This window comes from Poecilia reticulata, linkage group LG9 (assembly GCF_000633615.1).
Source record: "Poecilia reticulata strain Guanapo linkage group LG9, Guppy_female_1.0+MT, whole genome shotgun sequence".
Taxonomy (NCBI): domain Eukaryota; kingdom Metazoa; phylum Chordata; class Actinopteri; order Cyprinodontiformes; family Poeciliidae; genus Poecilia; species Poecilia reticulata.
In genome coordinates, this window is record NC_024339.1 from 5,228,582 (window position 1) to 5,248,589 (window position 20,008).

Consider the following 20,008-nt stretch of genomic DNA (forward strand, 5'->3'; position numbering starts at 1 on the left):
GTAACTTATAATACCAAGTTTTGTTTAATGATTTAAAAATGTTTATGTTTCATAGACATTATCTGAGGTTTCATTGTCATCACTGCCAGAGCTGCTGTGTGACTATCTGAAGGCTGCGATCCGCAGTTCGTTCTTCCCTCAGCTAACTTGTCTCCAACGTGTGATGTAGAGTAATCTGCTAAATACATGTCTCTCACTAGTTTCCCTGTGGAACTACCCCAGCGTTCTTGTTAACAGGTAGAAGCAGGAACTTCAAACTTCCTCTTTTTCAAACAGTTCCACTCTGCTAAGTGTTTTATGTGAACATTTTATATTAACTGATTGTGATACGTTGCAAGTTTTACATCTGATGTAACTTAAGGGGTTCAATCAACAGTGTGTAGTGATAAAAAATGTAATCTTAACTGAAAATGAGCAAAGTCTCATTGGATTTTGATTTAACCAACTAACTTGGCCCATGTATGTTTTCACTGGTGTGCACCACATGCCTTTATTCATCGCTTTTGATATTCAAGCTGTGACAACCAGTGATTTGAAGTAGTTACCATTATTCTGACCACATCAGCTAAAAAGAATATATTGACTCTAAAAAATATTAATTGTTTTGGATTTGTGGATTGTTCAGTGGAACGAAACTCCAAATTATTCACAGAAAATTAGCCTATGCGTGGATTTTTCACAGAACTTATTAAAATATTCTAAAGGAAAGCTGAAATAGCTAGGTGCTATGCTACTTTGCATGCTAATAATTGGCATTAGCATGCAATCATTAGCATCCAGGAGCGCCATTTTCCTTGGTGTTCTCTTCTGTGTTCCAGTGTATTTATTAATGTGTATTAACCCCTTAACCTGCAACGAAACGCCTGCATGCCATTTTCCTATTGTATTTTCCTTACGCAACTTATGCAGGTGTAGGTTAGGTATCAAATTGTGTAGGATATGTTGGACCCAGAGGGATATGTTGGAGCTGTGCTCCATTAAGGCTGGTTGGTTGTTCAGGCAAATAAGTTTGGGTCATTATGTAACCCCAAAAACACTCGTTTTAAGCTGTAGCCATCATTCACTTTTTGTAAATGTTAGTTGTACCCTTATGGGTACGGACTAACCTTAAAATGGGGCACACAAAAGTCGTATTTGTAAATACTGAGTGAGAAGAAAAAACTTAAAGTAATTTGTGTGAGTGTCAATTTTCAAAGTTTAAGTTAGCTAATGCAGCTAACTTAAAATGAAATGATAAATACCTGTAATAAACTCATGTCAACTGTTTTAGCACTAGGACTTAAAGTTTGAGTGTCAAGATAAAGCCATAAATTTTTACCTGCGTCTTCTTGTCCATTAAGGTACGACGTCGTCGACCTTTATTACAACGACGCCACATTTTAAGTTATCTACTACATTAACATTAACTTCCCTTGCAACATTATAGAGACTTTTACAATTCAATTTTACTATTCGACCAATTTTACGCAAAGCTGTTATCTGGGCCAACATGTTGCAACTATGCTACCAGATAAACGCTGACTCAACGGGTCGGGGCATTTAACGACAACCAGTAAATCACTGAGCACGTGGTCTCATCTGCGAGCGTGTGGAAAAGTCAGTAATGAGCGCGCGACGCGACACCACCTCCGTCACGTCAGTAATGAGCTCCCCTCTGCTACTGTTATGATTACAGTAGGTCCACGTGCTTCCCAACAGAGATCCCTGCAGGGGGTCCAGGGCAACCAGTACAGATCAAAGCAGTAAGATAAAGACTAACACCCCGCCCTCAGATTTTACATTAGGATACCGCTTGTTATCTGCGCGCGGATACACAAACCCCAGTTGAGCTGTGAGTGGGGGCACGCGGCTCATTACTTCAGGTGACAGAAATCGCACTTTCACCGCCAATACACAATGGGATTTACATCAACTTGCGTCATACTGCAGCAGAAGTCCGGTTACTGTATCAAAACGCTGAAGCTTTCACAATTATAAATCAGACTCCATTATTATATGGGGGTTTATATCAATATTATTATAACCTATTCCATACTGCTTACAAATGTTAACTGGTGCCATTCATGCTAACATGATACGGTGACCCCAAAATGTACATTTAGAATACAATTACCAAACTTACCTCAAGACGTTTTTATATTCCTCCTCAAGTTAAGAGTTTCAGGAGTGCCTCTTCTCACTGAATAGTTGCTTTCTTAAACTAACAACAAAAAATCTCACTGACGAGGGGGTTAAAACAAGAAGGATAAAGCTCTATCCTATATGACATAACTCTGCTTTTAGGCTCCTGACTGGTCGATGTTGCGGTCAAGAGAGTGAGAGAAAAAGTAGGATCTTTTGGAAAGGGTTAAAGTCTCGAGGAAATTATGGAGTGGAGTCCAGCCGGAGCAAATTGGGGGAGTGATGACGTCACAGGACGAGTTGATCAGGGTCCGAATGGCCCCAAGAGAGATAGGAAGTGGTGAAGTCACCAGCGGATGATCTAACATAGATTTTCAAGAGTTCTTGATGACAAAGTGAGCTGCGGTTTCCTCTGGGGGAAAATGATGGGTTATGAACAAAGTGAACTGTGATGTCATGAGTGGGTTTCAAACCAGACGTCGCTCCACCGTGACGAGACGAATGTGGATCTTTCAGATTTGAAGCCTCAGCCAGACGTGTAATGACTGGCTGTGGTCAGGGGAGGGGGTGTAAGGGTTTAGATAGCGCAGCTTCTGAGTCAGCAAGAACTCAGGTTCGACAATGGGTGGGTGTACATCTAAAGACTGTTGTCACTGCCAACTAATTATACTGGAGATGATGTACAGATGTGGACAAATCAGTTCGATTCATACTTTTCTTTTTTGATTTGATTGGAATTTCTAGGGACGTCTACTGTATTATGTGTTTTCCAGACAAACAGTGTCATTTCATAGCCGGATCAGCTAACTCACCTTCAGTTATGATAAAAATACTATAAATGTCAAATATGGCTTAAAAGAAATTATTTAACGCCTTGAAAATTAAATTGGGTCTCTGTCCCTTCTTCTGGGACAGCATAAAGCTTAAAGCTTCTGCTCTTTCTGAGACTGCCTTCAGGAAGTCATCACATTTATTTTTATTGCAGAACAATTAGATTTTCAATATTAAATTAGCTCGATATCTAAATGTCTTTAAATGCCATGTCATTGCTAATCTCTGGAGTATTCCTTTATGTTCCTGCAGGTCAACGGACCAATCCAAGCAACTGTCCAATGTCAATAAATGCTCAGTACGTTCATCGGGCAGGTTGTGAGATTATATCTCATGTTGAAATTCACAACCTCTTCTGCATCTCCTTCTTCCTCTATTTGCTAAAACATGTCGCCATAGTTACTATGCTTGTACCAGCCCAGATAGAAACTACAGGGAAACTCCTCACTAAGCAATATGACATAATTCATAAAATAAACAGACAAAAAGATCTGCTAGTGTAATCGTTCAGCTTTAACACTTTTTATTTCTTTTATTCCACCATCACAACACTCCATTGGAGGCTGTATTTATTTTCAACAGACAAAAAAAAAAGACACTGTAAACACAAAATGCAAACCATCAACATTTCCTTGGAGGTACTCATCATATTACAGAAATGGATTATTTTTGATCGGCTAGCTACCGATCAGCATGCCAGCACAAAGTAGAGAGAGCGAGGATGCAGAGGCAGGAAACAATCACCTGCCTCCATATGCAAATATGTCTAAAAGCTCGGTTGCTGTGGCAACATAAAGAATTGCATCTTAGCATACACACATTACGCAGTTTTCCTGGCAGTGAGGAATACAACAATAGGAAAACATTCAGTTCTTGAACGTGTAAATTCTCATTCTTCAACATTGTATGGTAAAATAAAACTGAAGGAAACAGTCTGAACTGTGAGATTTTCCATGATAAACAAACAGCTTTGGTCGCTCCAGTGTTCAAGACAAAAAAGAAAAAAACTAAACAAAATCTGAGAAAAAGAACAAAACAAGGTTCAATAAAGCAACAGAAGGATAAAAAATGACATGTAGTTAGTTGTGAGGACACTTTGAAGACATGATGACTGAAGGAGTGTTTTCAAAGCAGCAGTGTGTGGATTGGTTCCCTCCTTACTTCTACAAGGAACCTCCCCTCCAGTAGTTTAAGTGGATAAACCTCAGTAGGAACCCCAGGAATCCACCGGCTCCCCCTTTCACCCCTTCCTCCCCCTCCTGCACGACCTCCTGGGGGTTTGGACCAGCAGTCTTTATGTTCGCACCTGGAACTTTCCGGCCTTGGTCATGTACTTGATGCCTTTGAAGGGTTTATACTTCTCCCCGTACATGTCCAGCCGGTTCACCTTCAGCCCTGTGCAGGGACACAAACCAGGGTTAAAAGCTGGAGGGTTCACACAACTGTATGTTTGGACTTTTGACATTGGAGTGGCTCTGAAAACACTAAAAACAATAAATCATGTGAAATACTTCTAAAGAACTGATCAGATAAATCCCTAGAGTAGCATGTTTTAAATAACATTAAAAATGTTAATATTAAAAATGTCCTGTGAAGGTTTAAAATAAATTATTTTACAAAAACAAGTGTGAAGTTATCCTTTGATCTGAGCACATTTTAACAGTGAGGAAAAAAAATAAAATGCGAAGAAATGAGAAAAGAAAAATCGGATGCCACTTGATTCGTTGCATACCATATGAAATAACTAGAGACACACCGAGCCAACATTAATATGTATGGGTCCCAATATTGACAAAAAAAGCTAGATCAGGTATTGGTGATAATGTATCCGATCCGTAACGGCAGATCTGATCTATTCAGTCTAATTCTATGCTTTGTGTTTTACATTATATTACATCATATTTAGAATTCCCAGTTGGACTTTCTGAACCATTTGAAAGCAGGTTTGTTGCCGTTTATTTGTTACATGTTTGACCTGGATAGTCAACTTTATTTTTTGTCAGTTTCAGTTTATTTATTTTAGATTGGTTGTTTTACTTCTTATTCCACTGGTTGGACGAATTAAAGTCGTGTTGTGTTTCCATGTTTCACCAAGATTGTGAAGCTTTTGTTGTACTCAGGTGTGCTGTACTGGTGCAGTTATTTAGTAAATTTGTGTCTGTGTTTAAAAAAAGATGCTTTTTATTTTAAGTGAATTCAGCACTGTTTTTATGTATCGGATTGGTATTGGCCAATATTAAACCTCAGATATCAATATCAGAAGTCAAAAAAGTGGATGGATGAATCCCTAAATGCAGGGCCTAATGCATCGTTTTAGAGTTGAAGGAACTATGAGCTCAAAAATATTTAATTCTAAAAGAAAATAATTTCTAAATTGGTAAGTTTAACTTTGCTGTTTTGTTCACATATTTACCAAGGAGGGTGTCATATATTACCAATTCTATCCATGCAGATGGAACATCTGCATTACAGTGTCAAGTGGGCATATTTAGAGCATTTGGCACCCCCTAGTGGACATGGCGTAACATTACTGAAAGAAATAAAAACCAAATCAGGCGAGTGTCAGCTGAGAACTGCTTGAATCTGATTGGAGTTGGTGTGTGTGTGTGTGTGTGTGTGTGTGTGTGTGTGTGTGTGTGTGTGTGTGTGTGTGTGTGTGTACCTGAGATAGCCATCTGTTGGATCTTGAACTGGATGTTAATGGTGGGGTTCTCGTCGGGTTTTGAGGCTCCGGCTTGCAGGTTCATTGTGCCTTTAAGACTGGGCAGCTTCTGCGGGTTGATCTTCCCAACATCCCATGTCAACAACTTCCATGGCAAGAAAAAAAAATGGAAAAGAAAAAAAAAAAAGTGTTGAACAAATATATTGTAATATCCCTTTATTTACAATATTCAATTGTGGCCACCATGAAGTGATAATCCAGAAAAAGAAAACGCATGCACATTGGGACGGTTGGGTCTGTCGGTACCTTTGTGACGGGGTCGAAGGTGTACGTTCCTTGGGACGGGTTGAGGTTGGCGTTGAGGACGCCCCGCGGCAGCTGGCTGCTGACCAGGACCGACTCCACGGCTTTCCCCATGGTCTGCTTAGGGCCCAGGGTCAGGTCGAAGCGGCCCTGGGAGCTGCCCTCCCGAAAGGTGATGTTGTGTTTGACGTAAACAGGGATGGCCACCAGGCTGAGGAGGAAGAGGAAGGACAGGAGGTAAACACACGGGATATCATTCTGAAGCCAAACAGAGATTAAAACTACTGAGCAAAACCGAAACGTGTTTTATTGGTGTTTGATGACACAGACCAAAATAAAGTAGAATGAGTGAATGATGCACACTGTTTGGTTTCAGAAAGCATTTCTCAGTTTAACTCTATCAACTATGAATCTAAATGCAGAGCAATCATAAAAAAAAAACAAACTTAAAAGCTGCAAAAGACTTCAGACTACGCCCAGTCAAAATCCAATCTACATTCAATAAAAAAAATCTAATAAAGGAAAAAAAACTGTGGCAAGAATTGAGATTTGATGTTCAGTTCAAAACAAAAGTGTAAAAAAGCTGCTATTATGGTAAAAAAGACAGTATTTTTTAAATTATTGACTAAGGTGGTGCTGGATGAAAATTCATCCAGCACCACCTTTTAGATTTGTCTCGTCAAAAATATTATCAAATGCATTATTTACTTTTTCCTTCTGCTTGGTCTGCCTCATAAAATCCTAATCGAATGTGCTTAATTTATGATTTTAACGCAAACAAATATAAAAACCCCCCATAATACTAAATGGAGTTTCTAGAACATGCCGAAAAAAAGATAAAATATTGCGACTAAAACACAAACTTCTGGGAGCTGACGTGGTAGGAGAGCAGCCGGAAGTTTCCGTCAGGCGGGATGAAGGAGAGGATCCGCTCGGCTTCCCAGCGCTTGAACCGAACGCACGGGTGGAAGCTGACGTCGTCCAGCAGCCGGGGATTCTGGGAAAGGACGACAGGAAACGGGAGTCTTATACATTCCGTTTCTACTAACAGATTTCATTTCTTCACATTTTTTTTTCTTTTTTTTTTTAAAGGCCTAAACACACCATGAAGGAGAGCGTCAGGTCGGGCATGCCGGTCAGCTTCACGCAGGCATCGATAACTCCCTGGATCTCCGCTGTGATGGTGGAACCTGTCGAAAGACAGATCCTGACTGATCCTGACTGGAGCTTTGTTTTTTTTAAACTCTCCGCGGCTTTACCTGACTTATCGATGATGGCGTCGATCTCCTCCACCACATCGAAATAGGCCTCGTTGTTGGTGTACTTGACCCCGGTGCGTCGCCACGGCACCACGGACAGCTGGCCGGTGGGGAGCTGCTCACCCACGTTGGTGCTGCCTGGAAAAACATGAACAAAAACAACGAAAATCAAATAATGAAGTAACAGTCAGTTAGTGGCTGGACATACATTAAAAGGGAGCTGAAAACCAAAGACAGGCCTTCAGAATTACTCATACACAACTTGTAAGCAATACAGGAAAAATGTGGCTTATTATGTGTGAAATAATCAAATCTGAAGCAGAACTTTGTCATGATTAAGGAATTATTGACTTAAAACAAGCCCCTATATCTAGCTGAAAAGTTACTTGTACGTTAATTTGCCTTAATCCAAGTGTATAAAGACATTTACACTAGAAAAAAGACAAAAATTACTTGGTAAGATTTTGTTTTTTTTTGTGGTGCAAAACCACAAAAATCCCTTTGTGTGTTTTAACTGTAAAATGCGCTAAAACTTGCTGGAGGACCTGTGATGGTGTTGACCATGGTGCGGAGGATGGTGGGAGGCTTAATGAGCTCTTTGAGGATGTTGGACTCTGTTGCCAGGGGGAACCCATTGTCCAGCATCTCCTCCAGCAGCTCGTACACCACCACCACGTTGTCCTTGATGGCCGCCTCGGTGCACACGCCGAAATAGTCCTGGAGGCGAGGAGAGAAGCCGGGAGGTGTGAGTCGACACGAAAGCGGCCGACGTAAAGCGGAGAAAAGCAACCCGAGAGACCCCTGACCTGGAACGTGTCGACGACTCTGTGCAGGAACTCGATGACGAAGAGCGGCGGCACCTCGCTCTGGATCACGGCCACGAAGTAGATGCGGTGGCGCAGGACGCTGATCAGGTAGTGGTGCGGCGTGGGGATCACCGGCGGGACGTTCTCCGGCTCGGTGGCGCGCTCCTGCGCCTCGAAGAAGTAGTCGCACACGGAGCGGCTCACCACGCTCTTCCAGTGCTTCTCCAGGAAGATGTCGCCGGACGCGTTTATCAGGAACAGGCTGTGGATCATCTTGGCTGGAGAGGCTGAGGGAGGAGTAGAAGGAGGAAGGAAGACGGGGGGAAATGAAGTCTGAGCAGGACTTCAGAATTAAAACAGCAACGCAAATCAAAACGTCTGTGTTGTGAGTATCTGGGTTAACAAGAATCCAACTAGCATGAGTAAACAGCATGACTTTTTACTGGTTTCCACATGGACTCTTAAGCTGTTCTGTTGCATTTGAGCGAAAAACGTGTCTGAACAATAGTGGGGCTGAATCGTTTAATCAAATTATAGTGAGTAATTTAATTATAGTGAGTAATCCAATTATTGTGATTAATCGAATTACCAATGTAATCGTCAACTAATTTAGTAATCGATTGATTGTTAATCGGCGTGTACAAACTCTAAAAATAGTAATTTACTGAAAGAATAACACAGTAATAGAAGTAATTAAGCCAAAACTGTGCAAAAAATATAAACATTTTCGATATAGACAGACTTTGTCTTTCAACTGTACCTTTAAAATGTCCATATTGACCGAAATTTTGTTGCAAGATTCTAACAGTGATAAAATCACGAAATAATTATTAGTAGTAATAATAATAAAAAGTATCCATGTAAATTTTGCACTTAAGATGAAAAAGCTGATTTGTCTGTAAATCTCTTCTACCCAGAACTCCTCAGGTGGCAGGTTTAGCTTCACCTGGTTCAAATTCTTTTTTTTTTTTTTTAATCATATTAAGCTTTTGCTATCCAGTAAATAACCAACAGATTAGCAGTCATTATAGTTTTTAGCTGCAGTCTGCAGATGCATCCTTTGCTCTGAACTTTTGATTGAACTATAAGCTTCCTTGTGACGTCACCAGAGGTATTTGTCTTGGGAATTGTTCATCTTTATTTAAAAAGAACTACATAGGACAAAAGACTGGCAATGACAAACAGAGAAACGTGTGACATGTTGCATGGGTGAAGAAGTGAGCTGGGCTGACTTTACTGAAAAGTCTAGCGTGTGGCTTTAAATATTAAAGTAAACCTTACGCGTGCCAGTAATATAGGAATTTCAGAGTTTCTAAACTAAAATGAGCTTTTCGAAAGAATATAAGAGGAGATCGTTTTTGTAATCGCGAGCAGAAAAGCCCTCCTCTCCTCACGTGACACACTTCTGCTGCCTGGGGAATATGACACCGGATTCATTCATTAAACATGCGGCAAAAGCTATCGAGTTCGGGGCGGATATGCGCGAAAGTAGCCAGAATGGCTACAATTCGCATAAATTTTCATAAAAGCAATATAGTATGCAACGAAGAAGGAGCTAAGTGCATCTGTAATGACTAGAAAATGAAGGCCTCCATCCGCAAACATCAGGATGCTCTATCCGTCCCTCCTCCTGCTTCAGTCTCATGACAGCGGAGAAGCCCCGTCACTCGGGAACCCGCTCAAATAACGAGCTTAGAGCTTAGAAAAGACACAAATTACCTGCCAAACCACTCAAAAGCTGGCACTGACTTACCGAAGTAATGTTTTTTGCCCCTCTCGAGTAGCCCTTCGCCTTTTCTGCCACAGAAAGACTGCTTCCCGTTAGGTGGAGCAATATACCCTTAAACCATACACGATGGAGGTGTTGAGCGAGCCAATCACAGGCAAACTAGAGGGAAAAGTCCTGCCTACCTAATGCACCGATTGGTCAATAACACGGAAGTGACTGGTGAGAGATTTGGTACTGATTGGCCCGTGTCGGTAAACATTAGAAAAACTGCCCGCGGATTGGTTTAAAATGTAGCTGGTCTGACATTTTGTTTCCAGTATCAGATTTCATCTTGTGGAGTTGCTTTCCGTTCAAACAAACAGGAGTTGATCCTAAGGAGGACGTTCAGTAGAGTAATGGCAGAAGTTTCTGCATCAGAATCGCATGGCCGAATTTTGATATTGTTTTGGACCATATTTAGAATATTCTAATACTTAACAGAAGGGAAAAGAAAGTTATACTCCAACATCAAGTGTGCATTTTAAATGTACTGTTAAATTATACCAACATTTGTCTGCCTACTATGTCTAATGCTGCAGTAAATCTCTTATAAAAAAAAAAAAAAAAACCTTTTACATATTTGTTGAAACTGTCTCATCTTCCTCCCAGTGGTAAAACAACCAATCAGAGCCAGAAGGCGGATCTTAGCACTATCAAGCAGATCTTGTTGTGAATGCTAAGACTAGTTAGCATGGCCACCGATGATGGCGGATAAACAGTTTGCTGTTACTTATAAGTCGTTTCTTCCCATTAGCATATTTAGCAGCTAGTACATGAGGTTCCTTGAGATTGATTGACAGCGCTAAGACCCGCCTCCTGGCTCTAATTGGATGTTTACTACCGGAAGCTGTGCGCATTGCTTCAGAGGGCAGCACAGGAAGATAATCTTTTCATACATTTGTCTCATAACATACTGACTCGGTGATAGTTTTAACAAGCAAAAAAGCACACATAAATTTTTTTAAAAAAAGTTATATACTGCAGCTTTAAAATTACTTTCGTTGAAGCAACTAATATTTTAAATAAAAATCTTGTCAAAAAATGTTTAGTTTCTCTCCTTAAACCCTGACTTCACAATTAAATTAATAAATTAAAGTGAAAAGACCACAATTATAATAAAACTCACACATCCCCATTGTTTAAAGAAAAAAATCCTAAGAAGTCGGATTAAAGTTTCCTGGAGACAAAAAACATGTTTAAGAAGATTTTTTTTAAATTTATTTTATTTTATTTATTTATTTCATTTTTTAACTGATGTGCAAAATGCTACTTGTGGCAGTGAACTGCACACCTTCTTGAACAAACCGTCTCTCAGGGTGGGGGGAAATGGTTGTGGCAGCATCATAATCTGGGAGTGCTTTTCTTCAGCAGACAATTATTCAGATCAAATGCTTCAGATCGGAGCAGTGAAAGTGTTTTTTTGTTTTTTTTTTGACATTGTTCCTAGTCAGAGACAAGAATTCTGGTTAAATGCTCAGTATCTTTATATCACTCATATGAGATGTTTAGCTGTTAAAGGCTGTAAATAAAACATGAGCAGAAATCTGCCCATGATTGAGATATATAACATGCACAGGGGACATCTAGTGGCAGTAGTTTGCCAAAGCAGCTCAGTTGGTTACTGAGAGATTTGTGAAGCTTTAGATCAATTATCCCTGTGACTGATTAAATTGAAGAGCCAGCATTCTGTCAGCAGCACCCAGTTTCAATTCTTGGTAAAAACACACCAGTTGAACCACATTGTTGACTTCTCTGGCTGCAATTTCATTGATTTTCTGGCATCAAAATCATAGTGGAGTCTCTGATATCTGTTTGACTTTTTACCAACCCCTTTAGCTTGGTAGCATCTGATCTGTAGACATCGTGTCTTAAGTTTGTGTGTTCATCCAAATTGTACTCTACAAACCTAAGTTATTCAGCCATATTCTTTTGATATAAAAAGGTTGTCTGCTGTCAACCCCTCCAAACTTGCATCTCTAGTCATGAATCTTAACATTTCACAGCGCTGCCGCCAGGTCTAGCTCCCTTTGATTACTGTACGTTTACATATTCCACTGTGTTTATCTTGGGACCTGTTAGCAGCTGTATGTACCGCTACCGCCTGGAGACAAACTTCCCCTTTTGAGAACAGTAAATCAATATTTTTATCTTGATCTTGGCATGTTTAGCTGAGGCCTGTGTAGTCTGGTGATTGAACTTTTGGGTTTCCTGCCTTTGCTCTGCACACATTGCATGGTATGATATCTATGTGAATATGGGATAATGCACTCCTGGGAAGATTGGCAAGTGTTTTAAATGCTTTCCACTTAAGATTAATCCGTCCCACTGCAGAACAATGGATTTCAGATTGTTGAGTTATATGTGGTATCGTCTTCAAAAGCAGAGGTTTATGTACATTTCCTCAGAATTTGAAGTGTATGACTTGGGTCAAATGCTTTGGGTTTCCTCCCACAGCCTTTTCACAATAGTTTGCTGGAGTTCTGGCCCATTACTCCTAACAGAACTGGTGGATCCGAGTCAGATTTGTAGGCTGCCTCACCCACACACACATTCTACCAACAAATTCTCTATAGGACTGAGATTGGGGACTTGATTGGACAAACCAAAAACTGACTTTGTTGTCCAGAAGCCCCTGCACCTGGACTTAGACTTCCCAGCTTATGTCTTTAGATGTTGCTTCAGAATTTTCACATAATGGTCTTTCCCAACGATGCCATCTATTTTATGAAGCGAACCAGTTCCTCCTGCAGCAAAAAAAACCCCCCAGCCCCACAATGATGACGCTACCACCATGCTTCACTTTGGGATGGCTTTTCTGCCATTTCCTCCCAAATGTAGTGATGGTCAAAACAGTACCGCTTTAGTTTCATCAGACCACTGATGAAGGTCTTTGTCCCTGTGTACATCGGCAAACTGCAATCTAGACACATTTCACTGTGGACATAAAGAACAGTACAGGATGTCTGGGTCAGGCTGTTTCTGTGTCTGTGAATAGAAAGGTGTTTGATACTGAAACTATGACAGGTCCACCTCATGATCTGTAAACTGTTCATGAGGTGAACAGTTTACCTCATGAAACTGTTCATGAGGTAAACTGTTCACCTGATAAACTGATAAAACCTCGACTGATGATGTCCACTTTTTCATAGATGGACAAGCATTCTTGTTTAAAGAAAAAAGGCCAACAGCCGCATAACGTTCAGATAAAATTAAGGGTAGTGCAATTTCTAAGTATGATTTTCAAATAAAGTTCAGGTTAATAACTAGTAGGAACTAAAAAGAACAAAGTGTTTTTTTGTGTGCCTCCAATTAACTGAAATGTGTCATTTAACCTATAACAAGTTTCTAAAGCCATAACATCTGGACTTTCTCCTCATTGTTTAAAGAGACAGTAATCAATCTGTATGTACACTTCTGATTTTGCAGACATTAATAAATTAATCTCTGATATAATAGTGACATTTAGCAGAAAGAAATAATTTTGGTTATTCTAGCCGACCTAAAACATAAGAAGTTTGTTGTGATTTAACTTTAGCCAGTTGAAAAATATATATATATTATTTTGTGTATGTAAATGTTTGGCATGTTTCTGTATGCACCAGAGCCTTTCCATCTCGAATCCTACAGAAGCAGACTTACTTACAAGGCCCTTGTTTTTTCCGTAACATTTAAAAATAAAAACGTCTTCTTTTCTAAAACACGTGGTTTATGTCTACGGGTTTTGGGGAGTGGGGTTGAAACAAACACGCTAACCGAGCCTAAAAAAGAATCCTTCCAGACGTGCTTTGAGGCAACGACCGCTCCATCAGGAAAGAAACGTGAGTGGCTCAACATAATTTATTTCCATTTTATGTTAAAATGTACAGAGTTCTTGCTAAGAAAGAAAAAAAAATAAAAAAAACAAAATGAATAAATTGAAATACATACAGGGACAGAGTAGAGAGCTGAGGCGGCTGAGCACGACTCAACCTTCACTGTGTGCTCCGCTGTCACCCGCGTCTCTTTATTTTGCGCTCTCTCTTAGCATACAACGCAACATGTACAATTACAAAGGATACAAAAAGGGAAGCAATATAAACAGACAAATATACCGAGCTCATTTGTACATGCCTCTTAAATGTAAGGAAGTCATCCTATACACACACACGCGCACACACATACACGCACGCACACAAGTAAAAAAGAAAAACAATAAAACGAAAAGAATGCCAAGTGACCTTTAGATATTTGTAGTCCTTTTGTTTAAAATAGCATTAATATACTACACAAAGATAGAAAAACTCTAGAGATGAGATGGAATGGAGAGGTTAAAGGCATCTTAAAGTCACTAAAAGTGAGTGGTAATTTTTTTACATTTTGAATTTCTTAGTAATTATCCAAGAGGCGAGCTAAAAAAAATGTTTTTTTTTTTGTTGTCGTTTCCTGAAACAGAAGTGAGAAGGTACGGGGGCAGGGGGCGCGGTGGGACAAAAAAATGACAGTACCAATATCAATGTCAGAATTTCCTTTTTATATTATAGAAAAAAAATCTCTACAATAGTTTTCTAAAGACAAAAAGAGTCAGCTTTTGTGTCATAAAAGAAAGCTGCCCAGTCTGATAAAATTCAGAAACCAAATGACGAGAGAAATGAGTACAGAACAGAGCGATACACTCAAAAGAAAGTATGCATGTAGAAAAAAAAATATAAACAAAAAAATATCCTCTCCTCTTTTGACTTTAAATACTGGTACATGGAGCGACCTGTTTACACCAGTCGTCTGAACGCCGTCCCCCACGGGGAGAGTAGGAGCGCTCACCCGTCTCTCACCCTGCTTTAGCTTAAGCGTGCCTCCGTCCGAGGGCCGACCCGAGCACTAGATTGGGCATTTTAGGCACACCTTTCAGAAAGGCTGGATGTCTGCTGCCAAACGTCTAGTCAGTGGGAGTGCAGAACGAAATACTACAGTTTTAACTAAAAAAATAAAATAAAGAACCCTTGATTTTGAGCAGGTCGACTCTGCTTCCCCCCAAGCTGCTAAAAAGAACAAGAACTGACGCTGTACACCGTCGGTCAGTGGAGTGTGGACAAAAAGAAGGAGCTGAATGTTGGACGTTCCTGAGCCAGCCGCCGATTGGCGACGGCTAGTCAGCGTGTGTGGATGTTACATATATATACGTGTGTAAGGGAAGTACCAGAATATTTACATCTAAAATTGTTTCCAAGTGGCAGCAAACTGGAAAATAATGCTACTTGCTTCTTTTATGGATATATCATTAATAAGACAGTAATACGCTCGTCTCTTCTGTCTTTGTCGTGTTTTTTGGTACAACACTGCCCATCTGGGAAGACGGAGACTCCGGAAAACAGCTCGGACGCCGCCTCAGATACCCGAGCCTTCCGCTTTTTTATTTTTAATTGTTTTGCAGGAACCGTCGTCTGACCCGAGCTGCCTCGGAGAGACGCTCGACCTTTTCAAGGAGGCCGAGCGGGGGTGTGTGTGTGTCACCGTTTCAGAATGCCACACATATAAAGACAAAAGCATATAAGAGGTCGGACTGCACACGAGTATTAAAAAAAAAACGAACAGGAAAAAAACAAAAACGACAAGAAAAATAATATTTAACATTATGTTTAACAAAACAGTCCACCTACAAGCTTTCATGGTCTTTTTTTTTTAAGATAAGGCTTCCTATATCAATTAAAAGATTGTGTGCATGGTTGGATATACTCAGTTAACCATTTTTTTAAATCTCATTCGAAGTCTGTTGGAGGAAGGAATTCCTGTATTGTCTCTCTGGGTCATTCATGTTTTTTTTTTGTTTGTTTTGTTTTTGTTTTTTTGGTCGTTCTTGACCTCCCGCACCAGAGGCCGGGGGACACTGTACCCCGTTTTGGCTCTTTGAACGTCCGGGGGGCCCCTGATTCAGCCTCCCGAACACAGCTAGCTGAAGGGAGAACCAAGCCCCAAAAAATTAAAAAACCTGGACAAAAACGACTGCGCAGAGGAACAGGAAATCCAAGCACACTCCGCCTCCGATCAACCTAGCCCCGCCCCCCTCGCTGCCAGCAGAGGCGCCGGACAAGGCGGAGGGGAGCGAGGGGCATTTTAAAAACACAATGAGCGTCAACTCTGGTCCCCCATCTCCGTCGCCCTGCTCATCTGCTCATGTACGGCGACTGTTTTGGGACGCCGGCGTAGCTGTGGTGGGAAGGGCCCGTGTACATCATGTTGCTATGGTGATTGGGCTGCATAGGCTGCTGGGGGTAACCCTGCCCTCCCATCATGCCCATCTGCATCTGCATGGGGTACTGCGCTGGCTGGTTCATGTAGGGGGGGTTGCTGTGGTAACCGCTGTTCATCATACTCTGAGGCATTCTGTAACCGGCGGACATGGCGTTCAGGGGCGTCATGTTCATGGAGTTGTACGGCGCCGGCGTGGGCATGAGGTTGGGCATCATGCCGCGCTGCACCGTCAGCGTCCGGGTGGTGCCCTGCATGGCCGAGCTGCGGCCGTAGAGCTGCTGCTGGTGCGAGGCCGGCGCCAGCTGCTGTGTGGCTTTGGAGCGGATGGAGATGTGGCCTTTGACCGTGGCCATCTGCCCCTGCAGCCGGTGCGACTGTGGAGGCCCCAGACTGATGTTGGTGGCCGGCATGTTGCACTGCAGCTGCAGCGAGCCCAGGTTCATGGAGCTGGAGCCGAGGTTGGCCGGTGAGGTCATCGTGGGCTGGCCCTGAGGAAGGGCGTGGGGCGAGGGGGCCAAGCCCGGGTTGGACAGGGAGACACTGGTGGCGTACGACGTGACGGAGGCGGAGTGCGAGTATGGCATGGCGTGTGGGTCCATGATAGTGTTGGTGAGCTGCTGGAGCTTCGCCAGGCTGAACGTGGCCGTGGACTGCGGGTAGCTCCCTGTGCCAAAGTCCTGGCTCATCCGCTCGTAGATGGCACGGCCTCCTCCTCCACCCCCTCCGCTTTCTGGGATCTCCATGATCATGGGTGTGGAGGCGAAACCGTTGCCCATGCTGCACTGGGACAATGCCTGTTGCTGTGGAGGCGGCGGTGCTGAAGGTTGGGATTGAGGATTGGGGGTTTGCTGCGGCTGCTGAGGCGGTTGCTGGGGAACCTTTTTCTGTGACTGAGGTTGCTGCTGCTGCTGGTTGGTGCTGGGGGGCCTCTCGATCACCCCGCAGCTTTGAGGGGACTTGATACCGCAGCTGGGGGTGTTGGAAGGAGGCGGAGGTGGCGGAGGCTGCGGCACGGCGTTACTAGCTCCAGGTCCAGTTTGCTGGATGAGGCTACAGCTGCCCATTCCCAACTGGGACCCCCCAGTGGCTGTAGAGGGCGTGAGGCTGGGAGTTTGCACAAAGGAGCAACTGTTGGACTGCGAAGACGAGGACGATGGAGTGGCAGAGGTGGAGGAAGAAGATGACGATGACGAAGCTGCGGAGGGTCCTGCCACGACGGCGCCCGACATCGCCCCTCCGTTACCCCCGTTTCCTGTTCCGTTGCCCCCTCCACCGCCCATAGTGGAGTCGTAACTGCTGGGGTTGTCGTAATTCTCTGTCGTGCTCTCGATGCTGCCCAGGTCGCTGAAGCCGCTGTCCACAACCTGCTGCGAGTGGTCCGACACTGACGGCACGTCCATCATCGGAGAAGTCTCCATGTTCTGCTGGGATGGGGCGGACAGTGAGCTCGGGTGTTCTGGAGTGATTTGGGTGTAGCTGCTGCCGGTGCTGCTGCTACTGCCTGTGGATCCGGCAGGGCCCGGCGTACCGCCCCTCTGTCCAGCCGGTGTGGTCTCCACTACGCCTGAAGACAACCCTGGGCTGTTGACCGAGCGGACAGACTGGTTGGGCAAAGGAGGCACTGGAGGGTTTGGGAGTGGGCTGCTATGTTGTGAAGCTCCGCACTCCTCTACTAAAGGCAGACCCTCCTCTTCGTTCTCCCCTGCATGGCTGTAACTCTGCAGGGTCCGGCAGGCGGCTAGCGTCTCCTCACAGTCTTGGTAAGCGCCATGGTGCGGCTGCGGCTCGGCCTCTTCCTCCTGGGCCTCTCCTTGCGTCAGCGACTGCACAGCCTGCATCGTCTCAAGGTCCAGCTCGTTGGAGTGCTGATGCTGGTGGTGCGGATGGTGTTGGCCCAACTCCTCCTTATACTCGGAGTGCTGGTGTGGGTGGGAGTGTGCATGTTGGGGTTCCATCAACAGCGTGACGTCTTTGTCGTCCGGGTGTAGCGACTCCAGCTGCATGTTCTCAGAAGGGACGGCCATGGCAGTGACTGTCTCCACGGCTGCAGCCGCTGCGGCCGACTCCTCTTGCTCCCTGCGCCGCCTCTCCTCCTGCACGGGGTCGGCGGAAGGAGGCGGAGACTTGGCTTCCTGCACCTCCTTCTCAGCCTCCTCCTCCTCCTCGTCTTCCTCCTGCTTGCTGACATAGCTTGGCACCACGCTGTTGTCCATGTCTAAAAAAGCCTCGCCACCTTGTGGTTCTTCTTTGACCGGAGGAGAGTTTGGCCGAGAAGTGGGCTCGTCCTCGTCCTCCTCATCCTCCTCGTCTTCTTCGTCGTCCGAATCTGGTCTTTTTCTCGACTTGCAGCTGTTGCTCTTGTCTTCTAAATGCCCGTCACCTTCGTCATCCGCGTCATGCTCTTCGCTCCGCCTGCTGCCAGAACCCGGTGTGACGGCCGCTCGCCTGGTAACGCTGCTGCCTCCGCTGCCCATGCTGCCACTTTCCTCTTCTTCCCTGTCTTCGTTATCGTCATCGTCCTCCCCGTCAGCTACTTCTGCGTCGTGGGGTTGGGAATGTGGGGCCTGTGGCCCTGACGCTGACGAGGAAGACGAGGGGGACAGTAGGGGACGGGATGGTGGACGGCTGGGCTTGTCTTCCACCCATGCGGTTTCAGTGTCCTCGTCTTCTTCATCTTCGTCCGGCTCGGAGGTGGGCGGAGGCTTGGGGGCGGGCTGTGGTGGCTGGTGGATGGAGCGGTTCTTTGGCGGCCTCCCTCGCCTTTTGGGCACTTTTTGTTCAGTAGGTTTAGGGAAATAGTCGTCGTCGTCGGAGTCTTTCTGTTTGTCAATTTCGTCGAGTCGCAGACTTGCGGTAGTGTGATCCTCTCCCTGGAGCAGCTGGGAGTCTTTGTCCAGCCACTGTCTTTCCTTCTCCTGCTTCTCAGCCTCCTCCCGTTGAAGGTACCAGCCCCGCGGCTTGCGGCCAGGCTTCATTTTGATTTTAGGGGTGTGCAAATCTCCACTGTGGATCTGGCCGCCTTCTTGGTTAGGCCCACCGCCGGGGGGTTTCCCGGAATCGCATTTCGCCCACTGCGGCTTGCGGCTCTTTCCTTTTGGCCAGCCCTTCTTCTTCTTGACAGGGACCTCGGGGTTGACCATTGGTAACTCTGATGGCCTTGGTGCCAGAGCGGATATGGGTTTCAGCAAAGGTGTTAGTTCTGGAAAAGCAAGAAGAAAAGCAAGAAATCCATATGAAAACCCTACACCAGTGTATCTATACTAAACTCCTCACGTCTTTCATAAAAAACAAAAACAATTTGTTTACCATCTTCCTCTGAATCAGAGAGGTTGGAGTGGCGAGCTCTCTTGGGTGTTGGCTCAGACAATCTCAGAGCAGATCTCGCTGGGGGGTAGCGACGCAGTGGGTGGCCCAGGGACGTTTCCTCTACAAGTCTGGGCATAGGCCTCTCAGAGTCTGAGTCTACAAAGGGCTCATCCAACACCTCCGTCGTCTCGGAAATGGTCTCCGTCACCACGCTGCTCTGTGGGTGACTGCTCCGACGAAAACGAGGCCTCTTTAGGGACTTCTAGGAAGGAACAATGCATTTTATTTAGACATGCCAATCTCTAAAGTCTAAAGTCAGAACTCAAGTTTGCAGGGGATTAACACTGGAGATGCACCAGTCAGAATTTGTGGAGTTATGATCTTCAGTTTTTTTTTTGTTTTCAGATAGTGGCTGATTCAGAATTTTTTTTAAGATCTATGATTTAATGAGCCAACATGCAAAAAAGATTCAAACTATTGTTTTTTTTCTTGCTTTCCTGCCAGAAAGTAACTAATTATAGGCAACTTAGTGCCATGTGTGAAAGAGAGCAGTTGGTCTAAGATCAGATTTTACTATTTTATAAACAGTTAAAAATTATTTTAAAAAGCACATTTTAGGATGCTTTTACACCCAGACAATCTAGAACTGGAGTTCTTTTTACTTCAATAGAAGCCCGCCTGCCTTCTGCTTAAGCAGTTTGGATTCCAGATATTAGAAACATTCATT

The 20,008-nt window shown here is 43.9% G+C and overlaps 2 protein-coding genes across 2 annotated transcripts in view; both read right to left on the reverse strand.

Annotated features, from left to right (window-relative positions):
• Positions 1–3,452: 3,452 nt before the first annotated feature.
• Positions 3,453–9,844, reverse strand: ap3m2 (adaptor related protein complex 3 subunit mu 2). The gene is made up of 9 exons (XM_008417661.2): positions 9,736–9,844; positions 7,983–8,269; positions 7,722–7,893; positions 7,177–7,314; positions 7,022–7,107; positions 6,781–6,914; positions 5,921–6,128; positions 5,615–5,759; positions 3,453–4,347 (listed from the first exon to the last, which is right to left on the reverse strand). The coding sequence occupies exons 2-9, from the start codon at positions 8,253–8,255 to the stop codon at positions 4,247–4,249; spliced, it is 1,257 nt and encodes a 418-aa protein (XP_008415883.1). The 5' UTR covers positions 8,256–8,269; positions 9,736–9,844; the 3' UTR covers positions 3,453–4,246.
• A 4,395-nt stretch (positions 9,845–14,239) lies between these two features.
• The window catches only part of kat6a (K(lysine) acetyltransferase 6A), a 33,881-nt gene continuing 28,112 nt past the window's right edge, over positions 14,240–20,008 (reverse strand). Inside the window, exons 16-17 of the mRNA XM_008417660.2 lie at positions 19,282–19,543; positions 14,240–19,174 (exon numbers count right to left, since the gene is read on the reverse strand). Of these exons, the coding sequence (XP_008415882.1) occupies positions 15,888–19,174; positions 19,282–19,543 (3,549 nt within the window). The 3' untranslated portion in view covers positions 14,240–15,887. The remainder of the gene's footprint in view (positions 19,175–19,281; positions 19,544–20,008) is intronic.